The sequence below is a fragment of the Fistularia commersonii genome, chromosome 11 (genome assembly GCF_037954325.1).
Source record: "Fistularia commersonii isolate RoL2024-O1a breed Wild chromosome 11, RoL_Fcom_v1.0, whole genome shotgun sequence".
NCBI classification, from domain to species: Eukaryota; Metazoa; Chordata; class Actinopteri; order Syngnathiformes; family Fistulariidae; genus Fistularia; species Fistularia commersonii.
In genome coordinates this window covers 13,276,044-13,287,833 of record NC_141294.1, presented here as the reverse complement: position 1 = coordinate 13,287,833, position 11,790 = coordinate 13,276,044, and the positions used below count along the sequence as shown (strand labels likewise).

At 58.8% G+C, this 11,790-nt stretch overlaps 3 protein-coding genes across 4 annotated transcripts; all 3 read right to left on the bottom strand.

The window, feature by feature from the left end:
* Nucleotides 1–130: 130 nt before the first annotated feature.
* On the bottom strand, nt 131–2,315 carry LOC147229535 (E3 ubiquitin-protein ligase NHLRC1-like). Its single transcript, XM_086155031.1, is given in 2 exon segments — nt 131–1,040; nt 1,042–2,315. Coding segments are annotated over 2 exon segments (1,338 nt in total). The 5' UTR covers nt 2,125–2,315; the 3' UTR covers nt 131–785.
* A 212-nt stretch (nt 2,316–2,527) lies between these two features.
* ptdss1a (phosphatidylserine synthase 1a) lies at nt 2,528–9,202 on the bottom strand. Its single transcript, XM_086155030.1, has 13 exons — nt 8,760–9,202; nt 7,941–8,032; nt 7,391–7,435; nt 7,190–7,314; nt 6,968–7,126; nt 6,731–6,882; nt 6,295–6,436; nt 5,516–5,628; nt 5,340–5,405; nt 5,092–5,191; nt 4,915–4,983; nt 4,558–4,624; nt 2,528–4,475 (listed from the first exon to the last, which is right to left on the bottom strand). Exons 1-13 carry the CDS (start codon nt 8,939–8,941, stop codon nt 4,390–4,392), a joined length of 1,398 nt encoding a protein of 465 aa, XP_086011156.1. The 5' UTR covers nt 8,942–9,202; the 3' UTR covers nt 2,528–4,389.
* A 555-nt stretch (nt 9,203–9,757) lies between these two features.
* Nucleotides 9,758–11,647, bottom strand: LOC147229533 (uncharacterized). 2 transcript variants are annotated; one of them, XM_086155035.1, is made up of 6 exons: nt 11,264–11,647; nt 11,111–11,197; nt 10,946–11,002; nt 10,413–10,505; nt 10,197–10,313; nt 9,758–10,121 (listed from the first exon to the last, which is right to left on the bottom strand). In XM_086155035.1, the coding sequence occupies exons 1-6, from the start codon at nt 11,546–11,548 to the stop codon at nt 10,092–10,094; spliced, it is 669 nt and encodes a 222-aa protein (XP_086011161.1). In that variant the 5' UTR covers nt 11,549–11,647; the 3' UTR covers nt 9,758–10,091. The 2 variants fall into 2 exon arrangements, with proteins under 2 accessions (XP_086011161.1, XP_086011163.1); XM_086155037.1 differs by having other exon boundaries at nt 11,300–11,647.
* Between the last annotated feature and the right edge of the window lie 143 nt (nt 11,648–11,790).

Sequence of the window (11,790 nt, the reverse complement as noted above, 5' to 3'; positions counted from 1 at the left end):
GTGCTGCAGGAGTCCGGAGTCCGCCCAGAGCCTCCGGGGTCCGGGGCGTCCCGGTGCAGCGGCGGCCTCCTCCCGTCCGACCCACCGGGTCTCAGGAGACGCTGGAGTCGCTTCACGCTTTTCCATCTTTGTTCCGATTCTCTTTTCCCTTTATTGATGTTTATAGATAATGGATCTGCATCAGGCCGCTGCGCCGCCCCTCCTGCCCTTCAACTGCCCCTCAGGGGCAAATAAGTTGTCTCTGATTCTGATACAGACAATGATCCACCACAATGTAAAGTAACAATATGATTATCACCTAATTCACTGTACAACGTTACACAGTTACTGTACATTAAACCATGTATGACAGAATGTTAGATAGTCTCTACACACCTCACGTCATGAACTGCAACACATTATACCGATCAATATATGGCACATAATACTGCACAGTATAAAGACGGTTGTACACAGTAATATATAGTTCTTCATACTTTATGACATGGTAACTATGCAGTGTACTATGTAGTCTATTCAGTGTACTATGCAGTGTACTATGCAGTGTACTATGCAGTCTATTCAGTGTACTATGCAGTGTACTATGCAGTGTACTATGCAGTGTATGCAGTGTATGCGGTGTACTATGCAGTATACTATGCAGTGTATGCAGTGTACTATGCAGTGTATGCAGTGTATGCAGTGTATGCAGTGTACTATGCAGTGTATGCAGTGTACTGCACAATGCAGCCTCTGTGGTTGCTATCGACCAGGTCTCTGGGTTCTTCATCTCCAGCAGCTCCTCCTCACAGGACAGTCACAGCTGGAGAATCTTCACCTTCAGCGTCCGAGCATGTCCTGCGGTGAGGTCCCCCGGTCCCCCGAGGGTCCGCCGGGCCCCGGGAAGCCTCTCCTTCCCCGGCCGTGGGTCCCGAGGAGTAAATCTTCACGGCGTGGTCTCCGGCGTCCAGAACCATGAGCGTGTCTCTCAGCCACAGCAGTCCGACGGGGCGGAGGAGGCGGTCCAGCCCCAGGGGTGTCGGGCGGAGGGGGCCCCCCCCCCGGGACCCCTTCCAGGTTCCAGATCATCCCGCGGCCGGAGTCCGCCACGAGCAGGTCCCCGTTGCTGCGGAAGGTGACGGCGGACACGGAGATCCAGCGGGACAGCAGGCTGAGGCCGAAGCTGTCCGTCTGGAAGAGGACGTGGAAGTCGGGCGTGAAGACGGTGAGCCTGGAGGGGCCCCTGGGGTCCAGATGTTCCACGAGCGCCGTGTTCCCCGTCCCCCGGCAGCAGGCCACCGCCTTGGGACGGCAGAGGCCTGAGACGGCGGCTCGCTGCTCCACGGCGACGGCGTGTTTGTAGTCCAGTTTGAGGAGGGACAGCGTCCCCGCCCGGACGTCCGAGACCAAGACGCGTCCTCGGCCGTCTGCGTCGACCCCCCAGGGGAGCTGGAAGGAATCACTGATGGTCAGGACGTGGCCCCCCCTGGAGGTGAACACCTTCACCGCGGGCTCCCCTGCGTCCGTCACTACCACGTGCCCGCAGGGGGTCACCGCCACGCCCACGGGGAAACAGACGCCGCGGACGCCATCTTTCTTCTGCCCGAAGGCGTGCAGCTCCGTCCCCCGGGGGCCGAACACCCTCACCCTCCGCTCCCCGTCGTGCACCGCCACCGTCGACCCCGAGGAGCCCAGCGCCGCCATCCCGCTGGGATTAATCAGAGCCCCCCACCCACCGAAGGTCAGGCGGCGACGTAATACCGCGGTCTCCGAACCCGGGGCCGACCCAGGGCCCCCCCTCGGCCGCGGAGGGGGGGCCCGAGAGGCGAGCAGCTCCTGCAGGTCGCACAGGGCCCGGCAGGGGGAGGTGTCCTCCGGGTCGCACGGCCGCCGGCAGAAGGGGCAGTCCAGCCGCCCCCCGGGGGGCCGGGACAGCGCCCCCACGCAGGACGCGCACACGACATGGCCGCAGGGCAGGTTCAGGGGCCACCGGCCCCCCGGCCCGCAGCTCAGCTTCTCAAAGCACACTTTGCACTCCAGCAGGCCGACCCGGAGCTCCCTCAGGATCTCTGCCGCGTCTCCCGCCATGGCCGGGACCCCGGGGAGGAGATGGGCTCTGGACCGGGACGGACACGGAGGAACCATCGGCGGCCTCCTTCTGTGGTGCGGCTGGGTCACGTGACCCGAGGACGGCGCAGGGGTCCCTCTGCCGCCCCCTAGTGGACACCGGCGGGACCAGGGCCCGGCGTTCCGGCAACAGGATCAGAACACTGGCCTGGTTTTGATAGCAGGGAGGTCGATGAGGCGCTGGTCTTCAGCTCCGAAGCTGCGGAGGCTTCTCCTCCGTGCTGCACCGCGGACGCCGCGCCACCCCAGAGTAACACCAGCTCCCCACGCCTCCCCGGGGCTATTTCAGTCCCTCCTCCTGAAAGGTGACCCGAGGCGGGCGGCGACTGACTCAGCTGCACCGCGGCCACCTCTGCAGGCCGGCAAGGTCGCTGGCCAGATCATATTTCACACACACACACACACACACAGCACACTGATGGAGGATCTGTAAAACACTTTAATAAGTTCCACTCAAAGTGAAAACAAACAGCACAAATGGTTTCCTGGGAAACGGTCCCGCCGGTGACCTTTGAACCCGAGATGAGCCTGGTCCATGAAGCTGAGGGCTACATGGGCCTTCTCAGGAATTCAGGGGAGGTCCAGTGTGTGTGTGTGTGTGTGTGTGTGTGTGTGTGTGTGTGTGTGTGTGTGTGTGTGTGCGCATGCATGAGTGTGCTCCAGTGTCCCAGGACCAACTCCTGACCAGATGCTCCTCTAAGGTTCAAGAGCAGAGGAGAAGCTCAGTGCACTGGAGCGTGAGGAGCACCGGTCCACACGTCTGGTTGACCCCAGAGCAGAACCGGAGCTGAACCCGGACCGGAGCAGAGGGGCTGAGAGACAGGCTCTTCACAAGACACAAACTGGGAATCAATCCTGAAGAATGCAAATGACAGCAAACAACTGCTGCTCTAGACAGCAGGTTGTGTGTGTGTGTGTGTGTGTGTGTGTGTGTGTGTGTGTGTGTGTGTGTGTGTGTGTGTGTAGGACTGAGTAGTATGACGTGGTTCTGAGAAGATCTACCAATGCTTGGAAACGAGGTCAGTCAGAAACTAAAGTGGCCAGTAAAGGACTGAGATGACGCAGCGAGCGGGTCCTGATGAACGCCAGGCTCAGATGTCAGAATCAGAGGAACCCCGGGAGAACTAGTGTGGCCTCCACGAAAGAACCTGGGCGTGACGCCACAACACAAGAAGCTCACACTGATATACGGATACGGAGATCAATAGGACAGATGATCGCCGGAGGAGCCGGTAACCGGGCCGACCCCGTGACTGACAGCTGAACTCCGACCCCGACGGCTGCACGGCCTTCACACACACACACACACACGCGCTCAACTGCCGGCTCTGAGCTTCTCACAGAGGTCCTGCAGACACACTGGAGGTCACTCACACAGCGGACCTCCCTGCATGCGGAGTGTGTGTGTGTGAGAGAGAGAGAGATGATACTGACAGTGCAAATCAAACAAAAAGAAAAACTCTGCAGGACTGAAGTCACACACACACACACACACACACACACACACACACACACACACACAACCACACACACACGAGAAGAGTTAGGCATTAAAAACAACAACAACAAGAAGAACAACATCAACGGGTGCAGGCAGACCCGGGTGAGGTGAGGCGGCGCCGGCGGGCAGACGGGTCGGTGCTGCCGCCCTGGTGGTCGCCCTCCGACCGCCCCAGGAGGTGATGCGTGTGAGCGGACACAGTCGTGCGGTAACAGAAGGTCCTCCAGGACAAGGAGGTTGGCGCGGCTCCGAAGGCAGAGCGTGACCACAGTGCATGCAGGACCGCAGCCCTCCGCCATCTGAGGGACCGAGGAGGAACATCTCTGAAAGTCACGTCGATCCACGCCGCTCAAATCGTTGGGCAGTTTACTCTCCGAGGAAACATCCTGAGGGAGCTCCTCTCTGGTCTGGACTGGAGGGGTCCACGTCCAGGGTATGAAGGGGAAGCAGGTGAACAGGTGGGACAGGCAAGTCTGAGGCCACCGGGAGCTTGGAAGCTCCAGATCATGCAGGAGTGGTGATTGGCCTGGTCCTGGTCCAGGAGTGGACGTCAGGTCACCTGTTACAGGAGCTTGCAGAAACTCTCACTCTCTCACTATCTCACAAACTCACACACACACACACACACACACACGGAGAAACCTGTGGTCTGTGGATCAGAAGCATCAACATAGTCTGCAGCCGGTCTCCTGGCCCCGGAAGCCATGGCTTCTTCTCCAGACCCCTGCCGTGGTCCTTCTCTTCTGGCCGGAGAGGCTGAGCAGGACGAGCGGCGCCGCCTCCTACTGGCTCTCCACGCCGTTGGCCTTCCCTGAGCCCCTCCCCCTCCTCCTGGTGGCTGGGCTGTCGCCGCCCAGCTCCGCCCCCCCTGGACAACAGCACACACCAACATCTCAGCAGCAGCCCTCCAGCAGAGGGCAGCAGGTGAGGAGCAGGGGGTCACAACACACCTTGGGACCCCTCTGGGGAAGGAACCCCAAAGTCGGCGTAGCCGCTGTCGTCACACTCCGACAAGCTCTGAGAGAGGGGAGAGGCGCGCGCGCACACACACACACACACACACACACAGAGGAGATTCACATCACACTAGAATTCAAGCCCTCGTTGCTACGGGAACCAACTGCTGCGTCCAGCTAGCAGGAGGTCAAGGACACCTTCTCTCCCCTCAGAGCAGCCCCGCTGGTCATCTGCGACGTGGGCGGCGTCCCGTCTGAGCCGGAGGTTCAGACGGGACGCCCGGCCGTGGCCAGGTGCGCTCGGTCACCTTTCATCAGAGCCGGCTAACACACAGGACAGGTAGAACGTACCTTCTCCCTTGGACCATAGGTCTCCGCGTACCACACCATCCCATACAGACACAGGAACGTGATGAAGGCCTGGAATCAGACCAACAGAGGAGGCAGTCAGAGCTCTGCTGGGAGAGCAGCTCACAACCGGGGAGGAAGAGGCTCTCTGGAGGTCTCGTGATGAAGGGGGAGTCTCACCAGACAGAGCAGCCAGAGGATCACATACAGGATCTGGGTCTTTGAGAAAAGATCTTGTCCAAATTTAATGCACGCCAAGGCCTCCAGGAAGGCGATGGCTCTGTGGAGGAGACCAGAAGGAGGACGGAAGCCGCTGAGACCCGAGCACAAACTCAGAGATGATGTTCCACAAAGATCTGCTCATCTGGAGCCGGGCTGGAGGCCCTTGGGACAGTTTCTTGCAACGCTCAGGGCTGAAGTCCACCTACCCAAACACCCAGCACTGGGTCCCCACCCGCTTACACTGTGTGTCTGTGAGGTACGCATAGTACTGCCTGGAAGGAGAAAACACACACACACACACAGTCAGACTCTGGACATGGAGTGTGCAGATCCTGACTCTCCTGTGGTCCAGGAGTAGAGGCTGTGCAGGACCTGGGCTCACCTGACGGTGGGGGCGGTGATGATCCCCACAAAGAGGATCCGACACCAGCTGAGGGCGTGGCTCGCCGGGAACACGAAGATGTGCTTGAGGAAGAAGGTGTTGAGCTCGGTGAGCTGCGGACAGAAGAAGAGGACTAACATCTACACTTCGGACGGGCCGCCGACACACATTCACCCAGAAGATAACTGAGCCTCCAAGGGAAGACCAGCACAAACAGAGAAGGTGACTTGATGTTGGGCCGCGAGCTTCATCCCCGTGTCTCCTTCACCCAGATACACCGACCAACACCTGGAGGTCTGGAGGTCTTCGGCCACAACACCCTGGGAGGAGCCGAAGGCACCAAGAAGAGGTACATCATGGCCGAGTGTGAAGTGTGTGAGACGGCGCTGAGGTCACTCTGTTGAGGAGGAGCGACGAGGGCTCCTCGAAGAGCACGGCAGGTCCACGGACCCTCGCGGCCCCACAGCTGCTTCCAGAGCCTCGCGTTTAGACGGACAGAGAGGACCACGGAAGGACCATCGAGCAGCGGCTCTGAGAGTCACGGCGGCTGAAGCGTCTGCAGAAGCAGAGCCGTGGAGCTTCTCCGGGTCTCCAGCCAGGTCTCTCCATGAGCATTAATTGGCTCTCACTGCCGCAGGATTAGCCGTGAGCGCCAAGACTCCGGGAGCTCCGATTAAACGCTGCCGCCCGAGAGGGGCTTAGTCGTCAGCGGCGGAGCAGGAGAGGAGATCAGCCGGAGAAAGCCCCGGGATCATCACCACCGCGGAGGTCTGACTCACCTGCCAGATGATCATGAACAGGTAGACGCCCATCACCCGCTGCAGGGACGACTTGGGGTCCAGCCAGCGGACGTAGGTCCAGCTAGCTGGCGTGAACTGCAGCACGGCGCGCTTGATCTTCCCCGTGGTGGTGTGGATGTCTCTAGGCGGGGAGATGGACAGGGACGGTTAACGGCCGCTCCACGCTCTTCACCTCAGACCATCTGCTGACCGGCGGGGAGCACGGCGGCTCTCCGTGGGATGGAGACACACTGATGACGCTCGCGGCGCCAAAGATGGCCCGCATCCGTTTGACTTCTCTTCACGTCACCGTCGAGCTTCGGCGGAGCTCCGGGACTTTTCCCCTTGACCTTCTGGGTCGCTTCCTGGAGGTTCTTGAGACATTTGTCTGTAAATTTTGGATCTTTCAGAGCAGATCTTTGGCTCAAACACCTACTTAATACTGGCCCAGTGGTAGGTCCTCATCTCCAGGAAGCGGCAGACGGTCATGCCGAGCCAGATGCCTCCTCCGTTACACAGCAGGATGTCCAGGATCACCTGATCCCACCAGCACTCGGCGAAGTTAGGAAGCAGATGCATGAAGAAGAGCTGAGAGGGGGGAAGAGGAGGGCGTGAGGACAGAGGCCGAGGAGCTCGTGGTCATAGACGCGCCAGCTGAAGTGACCGCGAGTACCTCCGTGAGCTCCCACGTAATACTGATGGTCCAGCAGAGGCCGTAGCTGCGGATGAGCAGGGCCTTCATCCCCCAGCCCCAGAAATGGCTGAACGCAAAGATGTCGAAGTGGCTCAGGATCCTCTCCCAGGTGATGACGTGGCAGTTGACAGCATACTCCTGAGGACAGGAGCACAGGTGAGCCCGACGGGCCCCACGTCGGGGAGAAGGTGCCGCGCTCACCATGATGTCCGCCTCCCTCTTGGCGTAGCGCAGGTTGGGGTCCAGCCAGTACATCAGCTGCTTCACCTGCTGCCAGTTGAGGAAGATGATGAAAACCAGGAAGAGGAAGTACAGAACGCTCAGACCTGAAGAGGAAGCAAAGCGAGGCCGTGAGGCGGGGCGGGACCTTCTCCTTGGCCCAGGACTTTGAAGAGCACTCACCGAACACTATTCTCCATATGGCCGGGTGAGGTCTGGTGAAGGGACCTGCATCGGACACAAATCTGAATCAGCATCGTGGTCCACGCAGAAGTCAACCCAACCCAGAAGTTAACCCTAACCCTAACCCTGACCCTGACATTCTCTGTAAGATCTGCCTGCGGGAGCGAAGCCTCTGCTCGCGTGGAGGAACGTGGACGGAGAGCCAGGACGATCGCCCGGGGCTCCTCCAGTCTCACCTTCACCTTCACTTTGAGTTGAGATCATTCACAGCCTTTGGAAAACCAGTGCCCGCTAATAATACCGACAGCACATCTCCCGTTATTCTGCTTTAGTTTCCATCTCAAACCGTTACCAACTGTGCCTGAAGGTTCTCCGTCACAACCGACGGCGCCTGGTTTCTCTCCTCGAGGACGTGCCACTGATCATCCGGAGGTCCTTCAGCTCTGACGGCTGGAGGGGGTTTCCAGGAGGTGTCCGCCGGAGGTCCCACCTCCGCCCCGGACGGAGGCCAAACAACAGAGCAGCTTTAGAGCATGTGGTTGGTACTCACCGTTGGGGAAGGCCAGCACGCTGATGACCAGGAAGAAGGAGATGAGCAGGATGAGCCCCACCCAGAGGTTGCTGTCAGGATCCCCGTCGTCCCTGCACACAGGCCGGACAGCCGTGAGGAGCAGCCCCCGGTCCGACCTCCGACCGCCCCAAACCAACCTCCACCGACCCCAACACCCCCGAAGGTGTGGGTTTGGGGTGTCGTGGGGTGTCGAAGGAGGTCGAGCCATCGTCTTCAGACGTGAACATCCCTGGTTGGATTCCCGGCTCCTCCAGGTGATCCAAGCGTTGTCGAGCAACACACCGAAGCCCTCACGGCTCCCCGGCTGCCTCCTGCTCACGGTTCATCCACGGTGGCTTCTTTGCAGAGAACCAATTTCCCCACGGGGATTAATAAGGGATAAGTTGTTATTAAAACCAACCTCCGCCCGCCCAAACCCCCCCCCAGCAGCTGACTGCGGACCGTTCGGCGTGTCAGGGAGGCCCGGGTGAAGTCGGCCGCGGGGCGGAGGCTCCCTCCGGCTGCCCTTCACCGGCGTCCTGCTAGCCGCGGAGGTTAGCGTCGGTCGGGGCGAAGACCCCCGCCGGACGGCCGCCGTTGACACGCGAACCAACGGCTTCCGGAGGTTGAACGGAATTCGTTTAAAAACCCGCCGTCGGAAAGCGCGGCCTTGTTTTACTCCCACCGCGTTTAAAGCCCAAAGAGGGGCTAGCTACCCGTCGGGTACCCGGCCTCCGCCGGAGCATCCCTCCCCCTTAGCGGCATGCTAGCCGGCTAGCGCTAGCAGGCTAGCGGGCTAGCGGGCTAGCGGCGGCTCACCTGGCGAAGGCGAAGTACATGAGGCAGAGCACGGTGGCGCTGAGCAGCGTGATGGTGTGCGGACGGTAGAAGAACTCGATGGTGATGTCCTCCACCTGCTGCTCGTTGATCATTCGGAAGTGCAGCCTGTAGTTCACGTCATCCTTGCTCAGGGTGTGCGCGCCGCCGTACGGGTCCGCCATGGTGGACGCCCGCACCGCCGTCCGCGTCACATCGCCCGCACGGTGCGCAGAGGTCCGGGTCGGGGTCCGGCTTCGGGGCTCTACCGCTCTCTCTCTCTCTCTCTCTCTCTCTCTCTCTCTCTCTCTCTCTCTCTCTCTCTCTCTCTCTCTCTCTCTCTATGTCTCTCTCTCTCTCTCTATGTCTCTCTCTCTCTCTCTCTATGTCTCTCTCTCTCTCTATGTCTCTCTCTCTCTCTCTCTATGTCTCTCTCTCTCTCTCTCTATGTCTCTCTCTCTCTCTCTCTATGTCTCTCTCTCTCTCTCTCTATGTCTCTCTCTCTCTCTCTCTATGTCTCTCTCTCTCTCTCTCTCTCTCTCTCTCTATGTCTCTCTCTCTCTCTCTCTCTCTCTTTCCGGACGCCGCCGCACCGAAAGCGCTCACGTGTCTCAGCGTGACGTCACGGCCCCGCGCTTCCAAAGCCGCGCTCGCGCGAACCATCCGCATTCTCAGGGCGCGTGTCCGTGTCTGCGAACCACATTCCTGTTTACGCTCGCGAGCAGTCACACATCCCATAATAATCTGATTGCACTGAAGTCATGCGGTGAACAGTGTGACTCAGTGTCTATCTATCTATCTATCTATCTATCTATCTATCTATCTATCTATCTATCTATCTATCTATCTGTCTATCTGTCTGTCCGTCTATCTATCTATCTATGGGTTCATGTGTCTGTCTATATGTCCATTCATCTAATGTGCACGTTATTTGTGTAACCCTGACCTTAACACACACACACACACACACACACCCTGACTGATGAAGGGTGTGGAAACAGTTGCGGGTGCATTTTTATTGTATAGAAGAAGAGAGGCTGTGGGACAGAATCAGTGTGTGAAGCTGAGCAGATGAGGCTCAGAGAAAGGGAGGTCTTCTTCTCCCAGAATCAGTCCAGACGCCGGCGTCTCCCAGAGCTTGACCCCACAACCCAGGCACCAGTGCTTCATGTCTCAGAGATGGCCTCCATCTGAAGGGCAGCGATGCAGAGAAGAAAACCTGGTCTGCAAAAATACAAGCAAAGTATCACCACAAGCCCCCCCCCACGCGCCGCCGCCGTCCCTCAGGTTCCGTGGATCCGCGGGTCCGTGGGTTCCTCCGTCCGGCCTCGATCTTCATCGGACGTGCTTCAGCTGGACCACGGGCTGCAAACAGGAGTTCCTGTCACCGCGGGCTCTCAGGGGAAAGCGTCGGAGGCCCGAGTGGAGGAAGTGGTTTACCAGGGTGTTGAAGTGTCGCCTGCAGACGGCTCTGCTCGCCCAGAACATCAGGTGCACGGACAGGAACACCTCCACCACCAGCAGCCCCACCAGCAGCATCAGGAGGCCTCGTTGCGGCTGCGTGACGGAAAAGGAGACAGGAAGCGTGGGTTTATGTCGTCTCCAGATCCAGGCGGCAGAAGCTCCACCACATGCTTGTGCCTGGTCCTGCCTTACCTGGAAAGTTCTAAGGATTTTTTGGATGCAGATAATCACACCTGCAACTGACCAGGCCAAGCAGATGGCGTTCCCCGAAAAAGACAGTTTCAACTGGAAGACACACAAACACACACACACACACACACACACAAAGATTGACTGATGAACATGTCCTGGAGATGTCGTTACACTGAGGACAGTTGGATGAAAAGTTATTCCCTAGTTATTGCCGTTCATCTAATAATGTAACTCCCGTCTGATGGCCCGGAAACACGACTCATCACCTTTAAGTTTAAGCAAACTCCCCTGATGAGGGTCCCGTTTTTACATTTTCAACGGTTGGTGACTCTGCACTGGGAGGGCTGGTCCTTGGACCTTCTCCACGCCTCGCTCAAGGACCGGCGGGACACAAGCGTGATGTGTGTCAAAGCCTGAGTTCAGTAAATCTGGACTTTTAGCTCATTTAGAAAAACAGCCATTTGAATTTCCTCGATGGCTCCCGCGTGTCCGAGGCGGAGGTCGACGCCCTGGTACGAGCGGGAGCTACTCACCAGCCTCATGTCTGGAACCTGGCCGGCGACGATGTTCAGCAGGCCGGAGATCACGAACTGCCACGGAAAAGGGGGGTTACGGAGAAGCAGGAAGCTCCGCGGAGGCCGAGGGCCGCGCGGGAGAGCTTCGCGGAATCGTAGGACTCGGCCGAGAGGTTGTTTTACCGCGAGAGTGTGGAGGCTGCTCAGGAGGTCCCTCAGGGCCATCATACCCACGCCCAGGATGAGAATGCCGACGATGGCCTGGACCACCTGGAGGACAGAGGACGTGTTCATCTCTGCTCTCGCGGTGAAGGAATGATCTAAGACTCCACTGACCCCGAGAGGCTGAGGGCGACCTCTGCGCACGAACACCTTGTAGGTGTCTCTGAAGACACAGCGGAAGTTCTCGGGCAGGATCTCCCCGTCCGGCCCGTCACGGACGCCACGGACGGAGATGGTGATGATCGTGGAGTCGTCGCACCCGAAGGTGCTCCTCTTGGTCGTCATGTTCAGGCTCAGGCTCCGACGCTCACAAGATGACTGCCTGCGCAGAGAAGGTCTCTGGATCGCAGAGCTTCCTCCGACCAGTGTGATCAGGAAGGGTTCTGTCTTCTCACTCATCTAAGGTACACACCCCACTCCAGCGCACGCGCACACACACACACACGCAAGCACGCACACACACACACACACACACACACACGCAAGCACGCACACACACACACACACACACACACACACATACACACACCGCCTGTCATGATGTTCCGCCCTGGTTGTTCAACAGAGAAGCCTCAGCTCAGCCTCTTTTCCGTCTTTGTTCTTGAATCTTGAATCTTCTCTGCTGGACCAAGAGCCTGAAT

What these genes read in the sequence shown, in the direction of transcription:
- LOC147229533 (XM_086155035.1), bottom strand. Translation starts at nt 11,548, where the DNA reads ATGAGTGAGAAGACAGAACCCTTCCTGATCACACTGGTCGGAGGAAGC. An exon ending in GCAGCCTCCACACTCTCGCG is followed by an intron (nt 11,003 to 11,110) that starts GTAAAACAACCT and finishes TTTCCGTGGCAG; the next exon opens with TTCGTGATCTCCGGCCTGCT. An exon ending in GGCGACACTTCAACACCCTG is followed by an intron (nt 10,122 to 10,196) that starts GTAAACCACTTC and finishes TCCTGTTTGCAG; the next exon opens with CCCGTGGTCCAGCTGAAGCA.
- ptdss1a (XM_086155030.1), bottom strand. Translation starts at nt 8,941, where the DNA reads ATGGCGGACCCGTACGGCGGCGCGCACACCCTGAGCAAGGATGACGTG. An exon ending in CGTGCTGGCCTTCCCCAACG is followed by an intron (nt 7,436 to 7,940) that starts GTGAGTACCAAC and finishes TGTCCGATGCAG; the next exon opens with GTCCCTTCACCAGACCTCAC. An exon ending in TACCACTGGGCCAGTATTAA is followed by an intron (nt 6,437 to 6,730) that starts GTAGGTGTTTGA and finishes CTCCCCGCCTAG; the next exon opens with AGACATCCACACCACCACGG.